This window comes from Passer domesticus, chromosome 35 (assembly GCF_036417665.1).
Source record: "Passer domesticus isolate bPasDom1 chromosome 35, bPasDom1.hap1, whole genome shotgun sequence".
NCBI classification, from domain to species: Eukaryota; Metazoa; Chordata; class Aves; order Passeriformes; family Passeridae; genus Passer; species Passer domesticus.
In genome coordinates this window covers 231377-251428 of record NC_087508.1, presented here as the reverse complement: position 1 = coordinate 251428, position 20052 = coordinate 231377, and the positions used below count along the sequence as shown (strand labels likewise).

Here is a 20052-nt window from a genome sequence, read left to right as displayed (position 1 = left end):
CCCATTTTTCCCCATTTCCCCCATTTTTTTCCATTTTTCTCCCTTTTCTCCCAATTTTCCCCCATTTTCCCCCATTTTTCCCCATTTCCCCCCCATTTCCCCCCTTCTTCCCCCATTTTTCCTATTTTTCCCATTTTTCCCCCATTTTTCTCCTTTTTCCCTCCATTTTCCCCCCATTTTTCTTCATTTTCTCCCCATTTCCCCCCATTTTTCCACCCTTTTTTCCTATTTTCTCCCAATTTCCCCCCCATTTCCCCCATTTTTCCCATATTTCCCCCATTTTCCCCCATTTCCCCCCATTTTTCCCCCCATTTCCCCCATTTTTCCCCATTTTCCCCCATTTTTCCCGTTTTCCCCCCGTTTTCCCCCGGAACTCGCGGTGATTTTGCCGTTGCTGGTTGCAGATCGACAGCGACGATCTCCTGGACAACTCCGGGGACGCCGCCAGCGCCTTCTTCGAGGGGGCCGGGGTAGGTGCTCCCTCCTTTCCCAAATTTCCCCTTTTTTTGGGTGGAATTCCCTCCTTTCCCACGCTTGGACAAAGAGGGAAAAATCCCTCGGGGTTTTGGGGGAAAAATTCCCAGATTTGGGGAAAAATTCCCCAGATTTTGGGGGGAAAACATCCCAGATTTGGGGGGAAATCTCCTCAGATTTTGGGGTAAAGGCATCCTGGGATTTTGGGGAAAAACCTCCCAGATTTGGGGAAAAATTCCCCCGGATTTTGGGGAAAAATTCCCCAGATTTTGGGGGAAAACTTTTTTGGACAAAATCTCCCAGATTTGAGGGAAAAATTCCCTCTGATTTTGGGGGAAAACTTCCCAGATTTGGGGAAAAATTCCCTCGGATTTTGGGGTAAAACTGTCCAGGGATTTTGGGGAAAAATTCCCCTGGATTTTGGGGGAAAACCTCCCAGATTTGGGGGAAAATTCCCTCAGATTTTGGGGTAAAAGCATCCCGAGATTTCCCGGCAAAACCCCCCCGAATTTTGGGGGTAAATCCACCCAGATTTTGGGGGAAAATTCCCCAGATTTCCTGGGAAAACCCTCTCGGATTTCCCGGAAAACCTCCCTGGAGTTCCGTTGGATTCCGTTGAGCTCCGTTGAGCTCCGTTGGGTACCCTTGGATTCCGTTGAGCTCCGTTGAGTTCCGTTGGGTTCTGTTGAGTTCAGTTGAGCTCCGTTGGGTTCCGTTGGATCTCATTGAGCTCCGTTGGGTTCCGTTGGGTTCTCTTGGGTTCCGTTGAGTTCAGTTGAGTTTCGTTTGGTTCCATTGAGATTGGTTGGGTTCTGTTGAGTTCCGTTGGGTTCCGTTGAGTTCCGTTGGGTTTCATGGGTTCCGTTGAGCTCTGTTAGGTTCCGTTGGATCTCATTGAGCTCCGTTGGGTTCTCTTGGGTTCCGTTGAGCTCAGTTGAGTTTCGTTTAGTTCCATTGGGTTCTGTTGGGTTCTATTGGATCTCATTGAGCTCCGTTGGGTTCAGTCGAGTTCCATTGGATTCTGTTGAGCTCAGTTGGGTTTCATTGGGTTCTGTTGAGCTCCTTTGGGTTCCGTTGGACCTCGTTGAGCTCCGTTGGGTTGCTTGGGGTTCCGTTGAGCTCAGTTGGGTTTCATTGGGTTCTGTTGAGCTCCTTTGGGTTCCGTTGGACCTTGTTGAGCTCCGTTGGGTTGCTTGGGGTTCCGTTGAGCTCAGTTGGGTTTCATTGGGTTCTGTTGAGATTTGTTGGGTTCCGTTGGGTTCCGTGGAGTTCTTTTTGGCCCCCTGAACCCTTCTGTGTTTTGTTGGGTTCTCTTGAGCTCCATTGGGTTCCATCAAATCCCATTGGGTTCTGTTGGGTCTCATTGAGCTTCGTTGGGTTCTGTTGAGTTCCTTGGAGCGTCCATTGAGTTTCCCTGAACCTCTCTGACCTCCATTGGGTTACATTGAGTTCTTTTGGGTTCTGTTGACCTCCACTGGGTTTTGTTGGGTTCCGTTGAGCTCCTTTGGGTTCTGTTGATCTCTATTGAGCTCCTTTGGGTTCCTTTGGGGTCTGTTGAGCTCCATTGGGTTCTGTTGGGTTCCATTGAGCTCTGTTGGGTTCCATTGGGTTCTATTGAGCTCCGTTGGGTTCTGTTGGATTCCATTGAGCTCTGTTGGGTTCTGTTGGACTCCATTGAGCTCCGTTGGATTCTGTTGGATTCCATTGAGCTCTGTTGGGTTCTGTTGGGTTCCATTGAACTCCATTGGGTTCTGTTGGATTCCATTGAGCTCTGTTGGGTTCTGTTGGGTTCCATTGAACTCCATTGGGTTCTGTTGGATTCCATTGAGCTCCGTTGGGTTCTGTTGGATTCCATTGAGCTCTGTTGGGTTCTGTTGGGTTCCATTGAGTTCTGTTGGGTTCTGTTGATCTTTGTTGAGCTCCGTTGGGTTCCATTGAGCTCCGTTGGGTTCCATTGAGCTCCCTTGGGTTCCGTTGGGTTCCATTGGGTTCTGTTGATCAGCATTGAGCTCCGGTGGGTTCCGTTGAGCTCCATTAGCTTCCATTGGGTTCCGTTGATCTGCGTTGAGCTCCGTTGGGTTCTGTTGAGCTCCGTTGGGTTCCATTGAGCTCCATTGGGTTCTGTTGAGCTTTATTGGGCTCCATTGGGTTCTGTTGAGTTCTGTTTATCTGCGTTGAGCTCCACTGGGTTCCATTGAGCTCCGTTGAGCTCCATTGGGTTCTGTTGGGTTCCGTTGAGCTCCGTTGGGTTCCATTGAGCTCCATTGGGTTCTGTTGAGCTCCGTTGGGTTCCCTTGAGTTCTGTCGAGCTCCATGGGCTCCCCCAAACCCCTCTGAGCTCCGCCCCCCCATCTGACCCCGCCCCTTCTGCCGTTCCCTCAGCTCCACGGGCAGGAGACGCCGGGGAACCCCCTGAGCGCCGAGCCCAGCCAACCGGCGGCCAGCGTGGACCTGGACTTCCTGGAGGATGACATCCTGGGCTCGCCGGCCGGCGCGGGCGCGGGCGCCGAGCAGCCGTGCGACATCCTCCAGCAGAGCCTGCAGGAGGCCAACATCACCGAGCAGACGCTGGAGGCCGAGGCCGAGCTGGACCTGGGCTCCTTCCAGCTGCCGGCGCTGCAGCCGGTGGTGCAGGCGGCCGACGGCGCGCCGCAGATCTTCTCGGGCGGCGCCGCCGACCTGCTGGGGCTGCAGCCGCCGGCCGTGCTGGCGCCGCAGGCGCTGGTGCAGCCGCCCGACGTGGTCAACAAGGCCATCAGCGTGCAGCCCTTCCTGCAGCAGGTGGGGCTGGGCAACGTCACCATCCAGCCGCTGCCCAACCTGCCCGGCCTGCCCAACGGCAGCCCCGGCGGCGCGCTGGGGCTGGGCCCCATCCAGGTGGTGGGCCAGCAGGTGATGGCCATCAACCAGCCGGCCGCGCCGCAGCTGCTGGCCAAGCCGGCGCCGGTGGCGGCCGTGGGCGGCTACATCGCGCAGCCGGAGGCGGCGGCGGCGCCGGGGGCGGGCTTGGTGATCCAGAAGAGCCTCCCGGCCGTGGCCACCACCACGCTGAACGGCAGCTCGGTGTTCGGCGGCGTGTCGGCGGCGTCGGCGCAGCCGCTCACCGTCACCTCGGGGCTGGGCGGCTCCTTGGTGCCGGCGCCCAACGTCATCATCCACCGCACGCCCACGCCCATCCAGCCCAAGCCGGCCGGCGTGCTGCAGCAGAAGCTCTACCAGATCACGCCAAAACCCTTCGCCGGCGCCGGCGGCGCCGCCGCGCTGGCGCTGCCCGGCGAGGCGCCGGCCAAGGCGCAGCAGAACCTGACCTTCATGGCCGGCAAAGCCGCGCCCAACGTGGTGCTGCAGGGCTTCCCCCCCGGCGTCTTCAAGCCGCCGCCGCCGCAGCCGCCGGCGCTGGGCAAGTCCATGAGCGTGCACGTGCTCAACCAGGGCGGCTCCATCGTCATCCCGGCGCAGCCCTTCCAGGGCCAGAACCAGTTCCTGCTGCCGGGCCAGCTGGCCGGCGCCTCGGCCGTGCCGCTGCCGCAGCCGCTCTCGGCGCTGCCGGCCAACGTGGGCGGCCAGCTGCTGCCGGGCGCCGGCCAGGCGCACATCATCGCCGGCCAGGGCGCCGGCGCGCAGCTGCTGGCCAACCCGGCGCTGCCGGCGCAGCTGCTCAACCAGAGCCTGGCGGGCCAGCTCAACCTGGGCCCGGTGCTGGCGTCGCCGGGCGCGGCGGGCACGGCGCACATCCTGTCGGCGGCGCCCATCCAGCTGCAGCCGGGCCAGCCGGCGCCGGCGCTCTTCCAGATGCCGGTGTCGCTGGCGGGGACGCTGCCCAGCCCCGGCGCGGCGGCGGCGGCGGCGGCGGCGCCCACGGTGATCCAGGGCGTGACGCTGGCCAGCCCCGTGGCCATGCTCAACGCCGGCGAGGGCCTGGGCGCCGCCGTCGGGATCCAGGCGGCCGCCGGCAGCCCCGGCGCAGCCGAGCCCGGCTCGGGCGGTGCCGCGCAGCCGCCGGCGCAGCCCAGCCCCGGCCTGGCCGGGAGCCCCGAGAAAATCCTGCTGGGAACGGCGGCGGCGGCGCCGGTGCTGGGCCAGGAGGCCGTGCCCATGTTCCTGCAGCAGGTGAGCAGCGCGGGGAGTTTGGGGATTTTTTGGGGGTTTTCGGGGTTTTTTTGGGTTTTTGGGGATTTTTTTCGGGATTTTTGGGATTTTTTTCAGGATTTTTTGGGGTTTTTTTGGGATTTTATAGGATTTGGGGGGATTTTTTTGGGATTTTTTGGGGGTTTTTGGGGATTTTTTTGGGTTTTTTGGGGATTTTTTTGGGATTCTTGGGGGTCTTTTGGGATTTTTCGGGGGGTTTTTTGGGATTTTTTGGGTGATTTTTGGGGGGGATTTTTTGGGATTTTTCGGGGGTTTTTGGAGGATTTTTGGGGGTTTTGGAGGATTTTTGGTGATTTTTTGGGGATTTTTTTTTGATTCTTGGGGGTTTTTTGGGATTTTATAGGATTTTTTTGGGGATTTTTTGGGAGTTTTTCGGGGATTTTTGGGGGTTTTTTGGGGATTTCTTTGGATTTTTTTGGGATTCTTGGGGGTCTTTTGGGATTTTTTGGGGGGTTTTTTTGGATTTTTTTGTTTGATTTTTCTGGGATTTTTGGGGAGGATTTTTTGGGATTTTTCGGGGGTTTTTGGAGGATTTTTGGAGCATTTTTGGGGGGATTTTTGGAGGATTTTTGGTGATTTTTTTGGGATTTTTTGGGGGATTTTTGCGGGGTTTTTTGGGGATTTTTTGGGAGTTTTATGGGGTTTTTTGGGATTTTATAGGATTTTTGGGGGGATTTTGGGGGATTTTTTGGGGATTTTTGGGGGGTTTTGGAGGTTTTTTTAGCAATTTTTTGCCGTGGTGGGGTTTGGGGGTTTGTGGGATTTGGGGGTTCTTTAGATTTTGGGATTGCCGGGATTTCGGGGTTTCCAGGATTCTGGGATTTGTTGGATTTGAGGCCTTCCAAGATTTGGGATTTCCAGCGTTCTGGGTTTCTTGGATTTGGGAATTTCCAGGATGCAAGGAGTTCCAGGATTTTGGGATCTCCTGGATTTCTTGGAGTTCCAGGATTTTAGGATTCCTTGGATTCAAGGATTTCCAAGATTTTGGGATTTCCAGGATTCTGGGGTTTCTTGGATTTGGAGATTCCCAGGATTTGGGGGTTTCCAGGATTTGGGGATTTTCGGGACTTGGGGATTTCTTGGATTCAGGAATTCCCACGATTTGGGGATTTCCTGGATTTTGGGATTTCCAGGATTTTGGGAATTCCAGGGGCAGAAATTTGGGATCCAGGGGTGCAAATTTGGGATCTGGGGGCGGATCCCTTTTTCCCGCTGGATTCCCCCAAATTCCCCCCGGATTTCCCGGAATTCCTCCAATCCCGGCCGTTTTCAGCCCTTTTTGCCCAAAATCCCAAATTCCTGCCCCGTTTTTTCCGGCTGCTCCGCTGGCTTGGCGCTCACTAACCCCCGACGCTGCTGCTGCCTCTCCTGTGCACCCAAAATCCCCGGAATTCACCCCAAAAATCCCAGAATTCACCCCAAAATCCCAGAATTCACCCCCAAACCTCCAAAATTTGCCCCAAAATCCTCAGAATTCGCCCAAAAATCCCTAAAATTCACCTCAAAAACCCTTGGAATTCATCCCAAATCTGAGAATTCGCCCCAAAATTCTCAGAATTTGCCCCAAAACCTTTAAAATTGGCACAAATCTGAGAATTAATCCCAAAATCTGCGGAATTCACCCCAAAATTCCAGAATTTGCACCAAAATCCTCAAAATTCATCCCAAAATCCCTGGAATTGGCCCCAAAACCCTCAAAATTCACCCGAAATCTGAGAATTGGCCCCAAAACTCCTGGAATTCGCCTCAAATCCCCCCAGAATTTGCCCCAAATCTCCCAGAATTGGCTCGAAATCTGAGAATTCACCCCAAAATCCCCAAAATTCACCCCAAATCTGAGATTTCACCCCAAAATCCCCAAAATTCTCCCCAAATCTGAGAATTCACCCCAAAATTCACCCCAAATCTGAGAATTCACCCCAAAATCCCCAAAATTCACCCCAAATCTGAGAATTCACCTCAAATTTTGCCCTAAAACCCTCAAAATTCACCCCAAAACCCCCGAAATTTGCCCCAAAAACGCCTCAAAATTCAGATTTGGGGCGGAATCGGGGTCCCGGGGTGGGTTGGGAATTCTCAGGGTGGATTTTCCCCTTCCCTGCCTCCCAAAAACGCCTCAAAATTCGGATTTGGGGCGGAGTCGGGGCTCTGGGGTTGTTTTTCCCGGGGATTTTCTGCTCCTGGAGCCGCTCTGGGAGCGCCCGGCTGGATCCTGCCTCAGTTTCCCCCCTCTCCTCCCTCCCCAAAACCCCCCAAAAACCAAATTCGGGATGGAATTGCCGTCTGGGAGCAGCTCAGGACCCTCCCCAAATTTTTTTCCCGGGATATTCCACTCCTGGATCCGCCCTGAAATGAATTCCCCAGCTCCACCCTCCCTAAATCCCCCCCAAAAAAACGCAAAATTTGGGTTTTTGGTGCTTTTCCCAGCCGGGAATTCCCGCTTTTCCCCCCGCTTTCTGCGCCTTCCTCCCGCACTAACCGAGCTCTTCCTCTGCTTCTGTTGCAGCCGAAAGTGCCGGGAGCGTCCCCGGGGGAGCCGCCGCCCCCCGGCCCCTCCCCGCTGCCCCAAATCCCGCAGATTTCGGCCCAAATCCCGTCCCGCCCCCCCCTCGCAGCCGCAGCCGCTCTCCCGCCCCCCGTCGCAGCCCCGGCCGCCCTCGGAGCCCTTCCCCGGCTCCTTCCCGGAGCCCCCCGAGCCCTCCCAGTCCTCCCAGTCCTCCCAGTTCCCGCTGCCGCTGGGGGGGCTCAAGGCGGCGGCGCCGGCGCTGCTGCCCCCGGAGCACCCGCGGAGCTTCGCGCTGATCCCCGCGCCGATCCCCGCGCCCTTCGCGGGCGCGCCCAAGGGCGGCGCCGAGCGCTTCCAGCAGGTAACGCCCGGGAATTCCCCAAAAATCCCAAAAATCCCCAAAATCCTGAGTGGTTCCGGCAGGTAACGCCCGGGAATTCACCCAAAAATCCTGAGTGGTTCCGGCAGGTAACGCCCGGGAATTCACCCCAAATCCCAAAAATCCCCAAAATCCTGAGTGGTTCCGGCAGGTAACGCCCGGGAATTCACCCCAAATCCCAAAAATCCCCAAAATCCTGAGTGGTTCCTGCAGGTAACGCCCGGGAAACCCCGAAATCCCGAAATCCCCAAAATCCTGAGTGGTTCCGGCAGGTAACGCCCGGGAATTCACCCAAAAAATCCCCAAAATCCTGAGTGGTTCCTGCAGGTAACGCCCGGGAATTCACCCCAAAATCCCAAAAATCCCAAAAATCCTGAGTGGTTCCGGCAGGTAACGCCCGGGAATTCACCCCGAAATCCCAAAAATCCCCAAAATCCTGAGTGGTTCTGGCAGGTAATGCCCAGGAAATCCCAAAAATCCCCAAAATCCTGAGTGATTCCTGCAGGTAACGCCCGGGAATTCACCCAAAAAATCCCAAAAATCCCCAAAATCCTCAGTGATTCCGGCAGGTAACACCCGGGAATTCACCCCAAAAATCCCAAAAATCCCCAAAATCCTGAGTGGTTCCGGCAGGTAACGCCCGGGAATTCACCCAAAAAATCCCCAAAATCCCAAAATCCTGAGTGGTTCTGGCAGGTAACGCCCGGGAATTCACCCCAAAAATCCCAAAAATCCTGAGTGGTTCCAGCAGGTAACGCCCGGGAATTCACCCCAAAAATCCCAAAAATCCTGAGTGGTTTCGGCAGGTAACGCCCGGGAAACCCTGAAATCCCAAAAATCCCGAATGTTCTGGGCGCTTCCGGCAGGTAACGCCCAGGAAACCCCGAAATCCCTGAAATTCCAAAAATCCTCAGTGATTCCGGCAGGTAACGCCCGGGAATTCCCAAAAAACATCCCGGGAATTCCCGAAAATCCTGAGTGATTGCTGCAGGTAACGCCCGGGAGTTCCCAAAAATCATCCCGGGAATTCCCCAAAATCCCAAAAATCCCGAATATTCTGAGCGCTTCCAGCAGGTAAAGCCCGGGAATTCCCCCAAAATTCCAAATATTCTGAGTGATTCCTGCAGGTAAATCCTGGGAATCCCCGAAAAAATCCCAGGAAATCCCAAAAATCCCAGTGGAATTACTGGGAAATTCTAAAAATCTCAAATGTTCTGAGTGATTCCTGCAGGTAAATCCTAGGAATTCCCCAAAAAAAATCCCGGGAATTCCCCAAAATCCCAAAAACCCCAAATATCCTGGGAGTTTCCAGTAGGTGAATCCTGGGAATTCCCAAAAACATCCCGGGAATTCCTGGAAAATTCTCAGGAAATCCTAAAAATCCTAAATATCCTGAGCGCTTCCTGCAGGTAAATCCTGGGAATTCCCAAAAAAGTCCCGAATTCCCAAAAAAAATCCCGGGAATTCACGAAAATCCCACATATTCTGGGTGCTTCCAGCAGGTGAATCCCGGGAATGCCCAAAAAAATCCCGGGAAACCCAAAAAAAAAATCCCAAAAATCCCAGTGGAAATCCTGAGAATTCCCAAAAATGCCAAACATCAGATCTGGATCCTCCTGGATTTGGGATTTCGGGAATTCTGGGATTGGATTTGGGATTTCAGGGATTGGATCCCCCTGGATTTGGGGTTTTGGGATTTCAGGGATTGGATTTGGGATTTTTGGGGGATTTCAGGGATTGGATCCCCCTGGATTTGGGATTTCGGGAATTCCGGGATTGGATTTGGGATTTTTGGGGATTTCAGGGATTGGATTTGGGATTTCAGAGTTTGGATCCCCCTGGATTTGGGATTTTTGGGGGAATTCAGGGATTGGATTTGGGATTTCAAGGTTTGGATTTGGGATTTTTGGGAGCATTCAGGGATTGGTTCTCCCTGGATTTGGGATTTTTGGGGATTTCAGGGATTGGATTTGGGATTTCAGGGGGTGGATCCCTCTGGATTTGGGATTTTTGGGGCCATTCCTCTCAGGATTTGGGGTTTTTGGGACTGTTCTGACAGGATTTGGCATTTTTGGGTCCATTCCTTACAGGATTTGGGGTTTTTGGGGCTGTTCCTGAGGGGATTTGGGGTTTTTGGTTCCATTCCTTACAGGATTTGGGGTTTTTGGTTCCATTCCTTATGGGATTTGGGGTTTTTGGGTCCATTCCTGATGGAATTGGAGGTTTTGGGGCCGTTCCTGAGGGAATTTGGTTCCATCCTTACGGGATTTGGGGTTTTTGGTCCATTCCTTACGGGATTTGGGGTTTTTTGTTCTATCCTTACGGGATTTGGGGTTTTTGGGGCCGTTCCTGATGGAATTTGGGGCCGTTCTGATGGGATTTGGGGTTTTGGGTCCATTCCTTATGGGATTTGGGGTTTTTGGTCCTTTCCTTACGAGATTTGGGTTTTTTGGTTCCGTTCCTTACGGAATTTGGGTTTTTGGGTCCGTTCCTGATGGGATTTGGGGTTTTTGGGTCCGTTCCTGATGGGATTTGGGGTTTTTGGTCCGTTCCTGATGGGATTTGGGTTTTTTGGTTCCATCCTTACGGAATTTGGGTTTTTGGGTCCGTTCCTGATGGGATTTGGGGTTTTTGGTTCCGTTCCTGATGGGATTTGGGGTTTTTGGTTCCATCCTTACGGAATTTGGGTTTTTGGGTCCGTTCCTGATGGGATTTGGGTTTTTGGGTCCGTTCCTTACGGAATTTGGGGTTTTTGGGTCCGTTCCTGACGGGATTTGGGTTTTCCCAGGTGCCCCAGGGGCTGCTGCTGCAGCCGAAGCCGCCCCCGTCCAGCCCGGCGCCGTTCCCGGCTCCGGCCGCTCCCGTCCTGGTGCCGGCGGCTCCGGGAACGCCCGGCCCGGCCCTGGGGGGCACCAACGCCTCAGGTGGGTCCGGAGCCCCAAATCCCCGAGACCCCCACGGCCCAAAGTCCCAGAATCCCAAAATACCAAACTCCCAGTGTCCCAAAATCCCAGAGACCCCCACGGCCCAATGTCCCAAAATCCCAGAATCCCAAAATCCCAAACTCCCAGTGTCCCAAAATCCCAGAGACACCCATGTCCCAATGTCCCAGAATCCCAAAATCCCCGCGGTGCCGTTCCCGGTTTGCTGTGTCCCCATGCCCAGTTTCCCAGTTCCCATTCCCCATTCCCATTCCCGTTCCTGTTCCCATTCCCAGTTTCCCATTCCCAGTTTCCCATTCCCATTCCCAATTTCCCATTCCTGTTCTCATTCCCATTCCCACATTCCCAATTCCCACATTCCCATTCCCATTCCCCCATTCCCAGTTTCCCATTCCCATTCCCAATTCCCAATTCCCCCATTCCCAATTCCCCCATTCCCAGTTTCCCATTCCCATTCCCAATTCCCCCATTCCCATTCCCCCATTCCCAGTTTCCCATTCCCAATTCCCAATTCCCCCATTCCCAATTCCCCCATTCCCAGTTTCCCATCCCACATTCCCATCCCACATTCCCATTCCCATTTCCCCCCATTCCCAATCCCCCATTCCCAGTTTCCCGGTTCCATCCCCGCAGGTGCCGCCGTCGCCGTCCCGGCCGAGTCGAAGCCGTTCTCCGGCTCCGCCGCCCCCGGAGCCAATCCCGGTGCCACCCCCGGTGCCACCCCCGGTGTCACCTCCAGTGCCACCCCCGGTGCCACCCCCGGTGCCACCCCCGGGGCCGTTCCCGGCGGGAAGGCGGCGCCGGCTCCGGGGAAACCGGGAGCGCCCATCCCCCCCACGCAGCCCGCCCAGGTGAGCCCCAGGCCCCACTTAGGCACCATTTAGTCACCGTTTATTCATGATTTATTCCATAATTTATTCAGAATTTATTCACAATTTATTCAGGATTTATTCACCATTTATTCATGATTTATTCCATAATTTATTCAGAATTTATTCACAATTTATTCAGGATTTATTCACCATTTATTCCATAATTTATTCCCCATTTATTCCCATTTTATTCAGAATTTAGTCACAATTTATTCACGATTTATACACAATTTATTCCCAATTTATTCATGATTTATTCACCGTTTATTCACCATTTATTCACCGTTTATTTACAATTTATTCACCATTTATTCACCGTTTATTCACCATTTATTCACCGTTTATTCATGATTTATTCACCATTTATTTACAATTTATTCACCATTTATTCACCGTTTATTCACCATTTATTCACCCTTTATTTACAATTTATTCACCATTTATTTCACAATTTATTCACAATTTATTCACAATTTGTTCACCATTTAGTCATTATTTATTCCCAAATTTATTCCCCAATTTATTCCCATTTTATTCAGAATTTATTCACCATTTATTCACCATTTATTCATTATTTATTCACCATTTATTCAGAATTTATTCACAATTTATTCACGATTTATTCACAATTTATTCCCCAATTTATTCCCATTTTATTCAGAATTTATTCACAATTTATTCACAATTTATTCGTTATTTATTCACCATTTATTCCTCATTTATTCCCCAATTTATTCACAATTTGTTTACAATTTATTTACAATTTATTCATGATTTATTCACCATTTATTCACCATTTAGTCAGCATTTATTCGTGATTTATTCACAATTTATTCGTGATTTATTCACAATTTATTTGTGATTTATTCACAATTTATTCATGATTTTTCCATGATTTATTCACTATTTATTCATGATTTATTCATGATTTATCTACAATTTATTCATTATTTATTCATGGTTTATTCCCAATTTATTTCATTATTTATTCACAATTTACTCCCTATTTATTCACAATTTATTCACGACTTATTCACGATTTATTCCCATTTTATTCAGAATTTATTCACAATTTATTCACGATTTATTCCCCATTTATTCCCCAATTTATTCCCATTTTATTCAGAATTTGTTCACAATTTATTCATTATTTATTCACGATTTATTCCCATTTAATTTTTCTCAATTCCCTTTTTCCTCCACTTTTTTCCTGATTTTTCCCAATTTTTTCCCATTTTCCCCAAATTCTTGCCCATTTTTCTCAATTATTTCCCTTTTTTCTCCAATTTTTTTGCAATTTTTCCCATTTTTTCCTGACTTTTCCCGATTTTTCCCGGTTTTCCCAATTTTTTCTCATTTTCCCCAATTTTTATCCCATTTTTCTCAATTCTTTCCCCTTTTTCTCCAATTTTTTCCAATTTTTCCTGATTTTTCCCAATTTTTTCCCATTTTTTTCCCGTTTTCCCCTATTTTTCCTCATTTTTCTCAATTCTTTCTCTTTTTTCTCTCATTTTTCCCGATTTTTCCCCATTTTTCCCAATTTTTTTCCCAATCTTTTCCTGTTTTTCCCAACTTTTTCCCAATTTTTCCCAATTTTTCCGGATTTTCCCCCGTTTCTCCGCAGGCGAAGCCGCCCGGGCTCAAGGGCCCCCCCCCAACCCTCGGGGGGCGGGAAAGGCCCCCAGGCCCCGCCCACGGTGAGTCCCAAAATCCCCCGAATTCACCCCAAAATCTGGGAGTTCACCCAAAATCTGGGAATTGACCCAAAATCCTCGGAATTCCCCCCAAAATCCTGGAAATTCCCCCCAAATCCTCGGAATTCCCCCCAAAATTCCCGGAGTTCACCCCAAAATCCTGAGAAATCCCAAAATCCCCAGAATTTGCCCCAAAGTCTTGGAATTCATCTCAAAATTTGGGAATTGATCCCAAAATCCTGGGAATTCGTCCTAAAAATCTCTGGAATTCACCCCAAAATCCCAGGAAATTCAACCCAAATTTGGGAATTTACCCAAAATCCCCGGATTTCTCCCCAAAATCCCTGGAATTCACCCAAAATTCTTGGGAGTTGCCCAAAATCCCCGGAATTCTCCCCAAAATCCCTGGAATTCACCCAAAATTCTTGGGAATTGACCCAAAATCTGGGAATTCAACCCAAAATCCTGAGAAACGACCCCAAAAATTCCCGGAATTCGCCCCAAAATCCCAGGAATTCTCCCGAAATTCTTGGGAATTGACCCGAAATCCCGGGATTTCACCCCAAATTTTTGGGAATTGCCCAAAATCCCCGGATTTCCCCCCGAATTTTTGGGAATTGACCCGAAATCCCGGGATTTCCCCCCGAATTTTTGGGAATTGCCCGAATTCCCGGGAATTCTCCCCAAAGCCGCTCTCTCCGCAGCTGGAGGCGAAGCTGGCGCTGAAGGCGGCGCCGGCGCTGCAGCCCAGTAAGGAGGCCTGGTGAGAACTGGGGGGACTGGGAGGGACTGGGAGGGGACTGGGATGGACTGGGATGGACTGGGGGGGGGACTGGGGGGGACTGGGATGGACTGGGAGGGACTGGGGGGGACTGAGAGGGACTGGGATGGACTGGGAGGGGACTGGGACAAACTGGGACGGACTGAGACAAGGCTGGGGGGGAACTGGGGGGGACTGGGAGGGACTGGGAGGGACTGAGACAAACTGGGGGGGACTGGGAGGGACTGGGATTAACTGGGAATGCCAGGAATTCCCATTGGGGTGGGGAGTCCTGCCCATATTTGTGCCAAAAAGTGGGGTTTTTGTACCAAAAATGAGGAATTTTGTCCATATTTGTGTCAAAAATTGGATTTTTTCAATATTTGTACCAAAACCATGGGAATATGTCCACGTTTGTCCCAAAAATGTGGATTTTTCTCCATGTTTCTCCCAAAAATGGGGATTTTTGGCCAGAATTGTCCCAAAAATGTGGATTTTTTTCCATAACCACCCCAGCAGTGTGGATTTTTGTCCCTATTTCTCCCCAAACCGCTGATTTCCGTCGGGATTTTCCCAAACCCGCGCGTTTTTGCCCCGTTGCAGCCTCCTGGAGCAGCTGCACAAGCACCAGGGCGCCGTGCTGCACCCGGAGCTGCGCAGCCCCTTCCGCTCGCTGGGCGACGCGCTGCGGCGCCTGCTGCCCTACCACGTCTACCAGGGCGTGCTGCCCGGGGAAACGGAGTGCCAGCGCGGTATGTCGCGATAGTCGCGATAGTGGGAATGTCACGATATCGGGGACATTGGGGTTAATGGGGACATTGGGGTTACTGGGGTTACTGGGGTTACTGGGGGATCAGTGCTGCCCCACCACGTCTACCAGGGGGTGCTGCCCGGGGAGAGCGAGTGCCAGCGCGGTATGTCGCGATAGTCACGATAGTGGGGACATTGGGGACATTGGGTTATTGGGGTTATTTGGGTTAATGGGGACATTGGGGTTACTGGGGTTACTGGGGTTACTGGGGGATCGGTGCTGCCCTACCACGTCTACCAGGGCGTGCTGCCCGGCGAGAGCGAGTGCCAGCGCGGTGAGGACATGTCGCGATAGTCGCGATAGTGGGAATGTCACGATATCGGGGACATTGGGGTTAATGGGGACATTGGGGTTACTGGGGTTACTGGGGTTACTGGGGGATCGGTGCTGCCCTACCACGTCTACCAGGGCGTGCTGCCCGGGGAAACGGAGTGCCAGCGCGGTATGTCGCGATAGTCGCGATAGTGGGAATGTCACGATATCGGGGACATTGGGGTTATTGGGGACATTGGGGTTATTGGGGACATTGGGGTTACTGGGGTTACTGGGGTTACTGGGGTTACTGGGGGATCGGTGCTGCCCCACCACGTCTACCAGGGCGTGCTGCCCGGCGAGAGCGAGTGCCAGCGCGGTATGTCGCGATAGTCGCGATATCGGGGGTGAAAATTGGGAATATTGTGATATTGGGGTTATTGGGGACATTGGGGTTATTGGGGTTATTGGGGTTACTGGGGTTACTGGGGTTATTGGGGGATCGGTGCTGCCCCACCACGTCTACCAGGGCGTGCTGCCCGGGGAAACGGAGTGCCAGCGCGGTATGTCGCGATAGTCGCGATATCAGGAATGTCTCGATAGCCAGGAATGTCGTGATAGTTGGAATATCAATTAATTTCTCCTTAGTTTGTCATTATTCCCATTAATTTCCCAATAACTTCTCATCAAATCCCCCATCCATTCCCCCATTAATCCCCCACAATTTCCCCATCAATTCCCCACTAATTCTCCGTTAATTCCCCATTAATTTCCTATTAACCCCCAGTTAATTCCCCATCCATTTCCCATTAATTCCTCATCAATTCCCCAATAATTTCCCATCAATTTCCCATTAAATCCCCATTTATCACCCGTTAATTCCCATCAATTCCCCATTAATTTCCAATTAATTCCCCATTAATTCCCCATTAACCTCCTATCAATCCCCCATTAACAATCCCCATTAACAATCCCCATTAATTCCCCATCAATCCCCCATTTCCCTGTTAATTCCCCATCAATTCCCCCTTAATCCCCCCATTAGTTCCCCATCAATCCCCCATTAACAATCCCCATTAATCCACCATTAATCCCCTGTTAATTCCCCATCAATTCCCTGTTAATTCCCTATTAATTCCCCATCAATTCCACATTAATTCCCTGTTAGTTCCCCATTAATTCCCCATTAATCTCTGTCAATTCCCTATTAAGTCCCCCAATAATCCCCATTAATTCCACAATAATTCCTCATCAATCCCCCATTAATCCCTGTTAATTCCCCATTAATCCCCCATTAATTCCCCATTATTCCCCCCCCGCTCCCCCACTAACGAGCCCCGCTAATTAACGCCTTCCCCCCGCAGTGGACGAGGAGTTCGAGGCGGTGTCGGAGCAGCTGCTGCGCCGCACGCGGGCCATGCTCAACAAGTACCGGCTGCTGCTGCTCGAGGAGTCGCGGGTGAGCCCCGGGACCCCCCCGAGACCCCCGGGGACCCCCTGGGGACCCCCGGGACCCCCCCAGAGACCCCCGGGGATCCCCCCTGAGCCCCCCGTGCCCCCGCAGCGCGCCAGCCCCTCGGCAGAGATGGTGATGATCGACCGCATCTTCATCCAGGAGGAGAAAACGGCGCTGGCGCTCGACCGGCAGCTGGCGCGGGACAGGCCCGGTGGGAACCGGGAATGGGGATGGGAATCCCGGGAAATGGGGCTGGGATCCATGGGAATGGGGCTGGGATCCATGGGAATGGGGCCGGGAATGGGGTGGGAATGGGGCTGGGAATGGGGTGGGAATGGGGCTGGGAATGGGGTGGGAATGGTGCTGGGAATCCCGGGAAAACGGCGCTGGCGCTCGACCGGCAGCTGGCGCGGGACAGGCCCGGTGGGAACCGGGAATGGGGATGGGAATCCCGGGAAAACGGCGCTGGCGCTCGACCGGCAGCTGGCGCGGGACAGGCCCGGTGGGAACCGGGAATGGGGCTGGGATCCATGGGGATGGGGCTGGGAATGGGGCTGGAAACCCTGGGAATGGGGCTGGGATCCATGGGGATGGGGCCGGGAATGGGGTGGGAATGGGGCTGGGAATGGGCTGGGATGGGGCTGGGAATCCTGGGAAAACGGCACTGGCGCTCGACCGGCAGCTGGCGCGGGACAGGCCCGGTGGGAACCGGGAATGGGGCAGGAATGGGGCTGGGAATGGGGCTGGGATCCATGGGAATGGGGCTGGGATCCATGGGAATGGGGCCGGGAATGGGGTGGGAATGGGGCTGGGAATGGGGCTGGGAATGGGGCTGGGATCCATGGGGATGGGGCCGGGAATGGGGTGGGAATCCCGGGAATGGAGACAGGCCCGGTGGGAACCCGGGAATGGGGCTGGGAATGGGGCTGGGAACCCCGGGAATGGGGCTGGGATCCATGGGAATGGGGTGGGAATCCCGGGAAACGGGGAGGGATTCATCACCGCAATGGGGCGGGATTCACTGGAATGGGGCGGGATCCTTGGGAATGGGGCGGGAATCCCGGGAAATGGGGGCGGGATCAATAGGAATAGGGTGGGAATCCCCAGGGATGAGGTCGGAATCCCGGGAATGGGGCGGGATCCATGAGAACGGGGCGGGAATTGGGGCGGGAATCCTGGAAAAAAGGGGCGGGGTTCATGGGAATGGGGTGGGAATCCCGGGAATGGGGCGGGAATCCCGGTGGGAATGGGGGGGACAGAATTCCTGGGGGGGTTGGGGTGGGATTCCCGCGGTCTGGGCTGGAATTCCTGGGGTTTGGCACCAAATTCCCGGGAATTCACCCCAAAGGCCTCTGGAAAAACCGAACGTCAATCAAAGGTTGATTAGGGATCAATTAAAGGTCAATTAAAGGTCAATTAAAGGGGTCAGTCAGGGGTCAGCCCAAGGTCCCGGTGCAGCCTCGATCTTTGGGATGAATCCCGCGGGAAAAGGGACATTTTGGGCAGAGAAAAAAAAAGGGAAAATTCCATTAATTAACATGCACATCAGCTGTAATTAGCGACCCTGCTTTTTTCCACGTGTAAATGACCTCAATTAGTGACCCTGCTTTTTTCCACCTGTAAATGACCTCTAATTAGCGACCCTGCTTTTTTCCACGTATAAATGATCTCTAATTAGCGACCCTGCTTTTTTCCCACCTGTAAATGATCTCTAATTAGCGGCCCTGATTTTTTCCACCTGTAAACGATCTCTAATTAGCGACCCTGCATTTTTCCACGTGCAAACGAGCTCTAATTAGCGACTTTTCTCCTTTTGCAGACGAATACGTCTCCTCCTCCTCCTCCTCCTCCTCCTCCTCCCGCTCCCACCCCCTCCCCCCTTCCTCCTCCTCCTCCTCCTCCTCCCTCCCCCTCCCCCAACCCTCCCCCGCCCCTCCCCCGCCCGCCCCTCCCCCCCGCGCCCCCCAAGCTGCTGATCAAGCACGGGGGGGCTCCCCGAGCGTCACGTGGCTGGGGGAGCCGCGGGACCCCCCCCGGGACGCGCCCCGGGAGCCGGCGTGGCGCGGCGGCGCCGGCACCGGCACCGGCACCGGTGGCGTGGGCGAGGAGGAGGCGCTGCCGGCGCGGAGCCGCCCGCCCGCCATGAAGACGTACGAGGCGCGGAGCCGCATCGGCCTCAAGCTCAAGATCAAGCAGGAGGCCGGGCTCAGCAAGGTGGTGCACAACACGGCGCTGGACCCGCCCGGCATCCCCCCGCCGCCGCCGGGCACCGGGGTCCCACCGGGCACCGGGAGCCAGCCGGGCAGCGGGGTGCAGCCGGGCAGCGGGGTGCAGCCGGGGATCCGGCAGCTCAACGGGTCCCTGGAGAAGAAAACGCCGGGAGCGGCTCACGGCAGGGCGGGGGCGGCGCCCTGCCGGCTGCCGCTGAGGAAAACGTACCGGGAGATCAACCGGGAGCACCGGGAGATCAACCGGGAGATCAATCGAGAACACCGAGAGATCAACCGGGAGCATCGAGAAATCCGGGGAGCACCGGGAGATCAACCGGGAGCACCGGGAGATCAATCGAGAGCACCGGGAGGTGAACCGGGAGAGCCGGGAGATGAACTGGGAGCACCGGGAAGCGCTCCGGGACAGCCGGGAGCCCGCCGAGCCGCGGGAGGCGCCGCGCTCGGAGCGCCGGCCGGTGATCACGGCGCTGCGCCGGGAGCCGGCGCCCGCCGGCCGCGCCCGGCCCGGGAAGGGCCCCCCGGAGGAGCCGTCGGACGGGGAGGAGGAGGAGGAGGAGGACGAGGAGGAGGATGAGGACGAGGAGGAGGAGGAGGAGGAGGAAGGCTGCGGGACGTGGGGCGGGAAGCGGCGGCGCGCCGAGGCCGAGGTGGACAAGGCGTCGTTCAGCAGCGACAGCCCCCAGGACGATTCGCTGAGCGAGCACCTGCAGAGCGCCATCGACAGCATCCTCAACCTGCAGCAGCCCCGCGGCGCGCCCGCACCGGCACCGGCACCGGGCAGCGCCGGCGCGGCCTTCCCGGCGCCCCCCCCGGCGCGGCCCCGAGCCCCTCGTGCCCCCCCCCAGCCACAACGGCGGCCTCGGTGCCGCGCGGGACGTGCACCAGATGACGGCGGGGGGGCGGCGGGCACCGGCATCGGGATCGGACACCGGGAACGGGATCGGACACCGGGATCTGACCGGGATCTGACCGGGATCGGGACACCGGGAACGGGATCTGACCGGGACACCGGGAACGGGATCGGACACCAGGACACCGGGATCGGACCGGGATCGGGACACCGGGAACGGGATCGGACACCGGGATCTGACCGGGATCTGACCGGGATCGGGATACCGGGAACGGGATCGGACACCGGGATACCAGGATCTGACCGGGATCTGACCAGGATCAGCATACCGGGAACGGGACACCAGGAACGGGATCTGACCGGGACACCGGGAACGGGATCGGACACCGGGACACCGGGATCTGACCGGGATCGGGGACACCGGGAACGGGATCTGACTGGGACACCGGGATCTGACCGGGATCAGCATACCGGGAACGGGACACCGGGATCTGACCGGGAACGGGACCACCGGGAATGGGATACCGGGAACGAGAGATACCAGGATCTGACCAGGATCGGGATCTGACCAGGACACCGGGATCGGGATCTGACCGGGATCGGGATACCGGGAACGGGACACCGGGATCTGACCGGGATCGGGATCTGACCAGAACACCGGGATCTGACCAAGAAC

The 20052-nt window shown here is 54.5% G+C and overlaps 1 protein-coding gene across 1 annotated transcript in view; it reads left to right on the top strand.

Annotated features, from left to right (window-relative positions):
- Positions 1 to 20046, top strand: part of BICRA (BRD4 interacting chromatin remodeling complex associated protein) — a 28489-nt gene extending 8443 nt beyond the window's left edge. Inside the window, 11 exon segments of the mRNA XM_064402142.1 lie at positions 405 to 470; positions 2857 to 4584; positions 10297 to 10432; positions 11084 to 11301; positions 12947 to 13060; positions 13721 to 13779; positions 14380 to 14528; positions 16204 to 16298; positions 16404 to 16506; positions 18115 to 19049; positions 19051 to 20046. Of these exon segments, the coding sequence (XP_064258212.1) occupies positions 405 to 470; positions 2857 to 4584; positions 10297 to 10432; positions 11084 to 11301; positions 12947 to 13060; positions 13721 to 13779; positions 14380 to 14528; positions 16204 to 16298; positions 16404 to 16506; positions 18115 to 19049; positions 19051 to 19944 (4497 nt within the window). The 3' untranslated portion in view covers positions 19945 to 20046.
- The last annotated feature ends 6 nt before the right edge of the window (positions 20047 to 20052 follow it).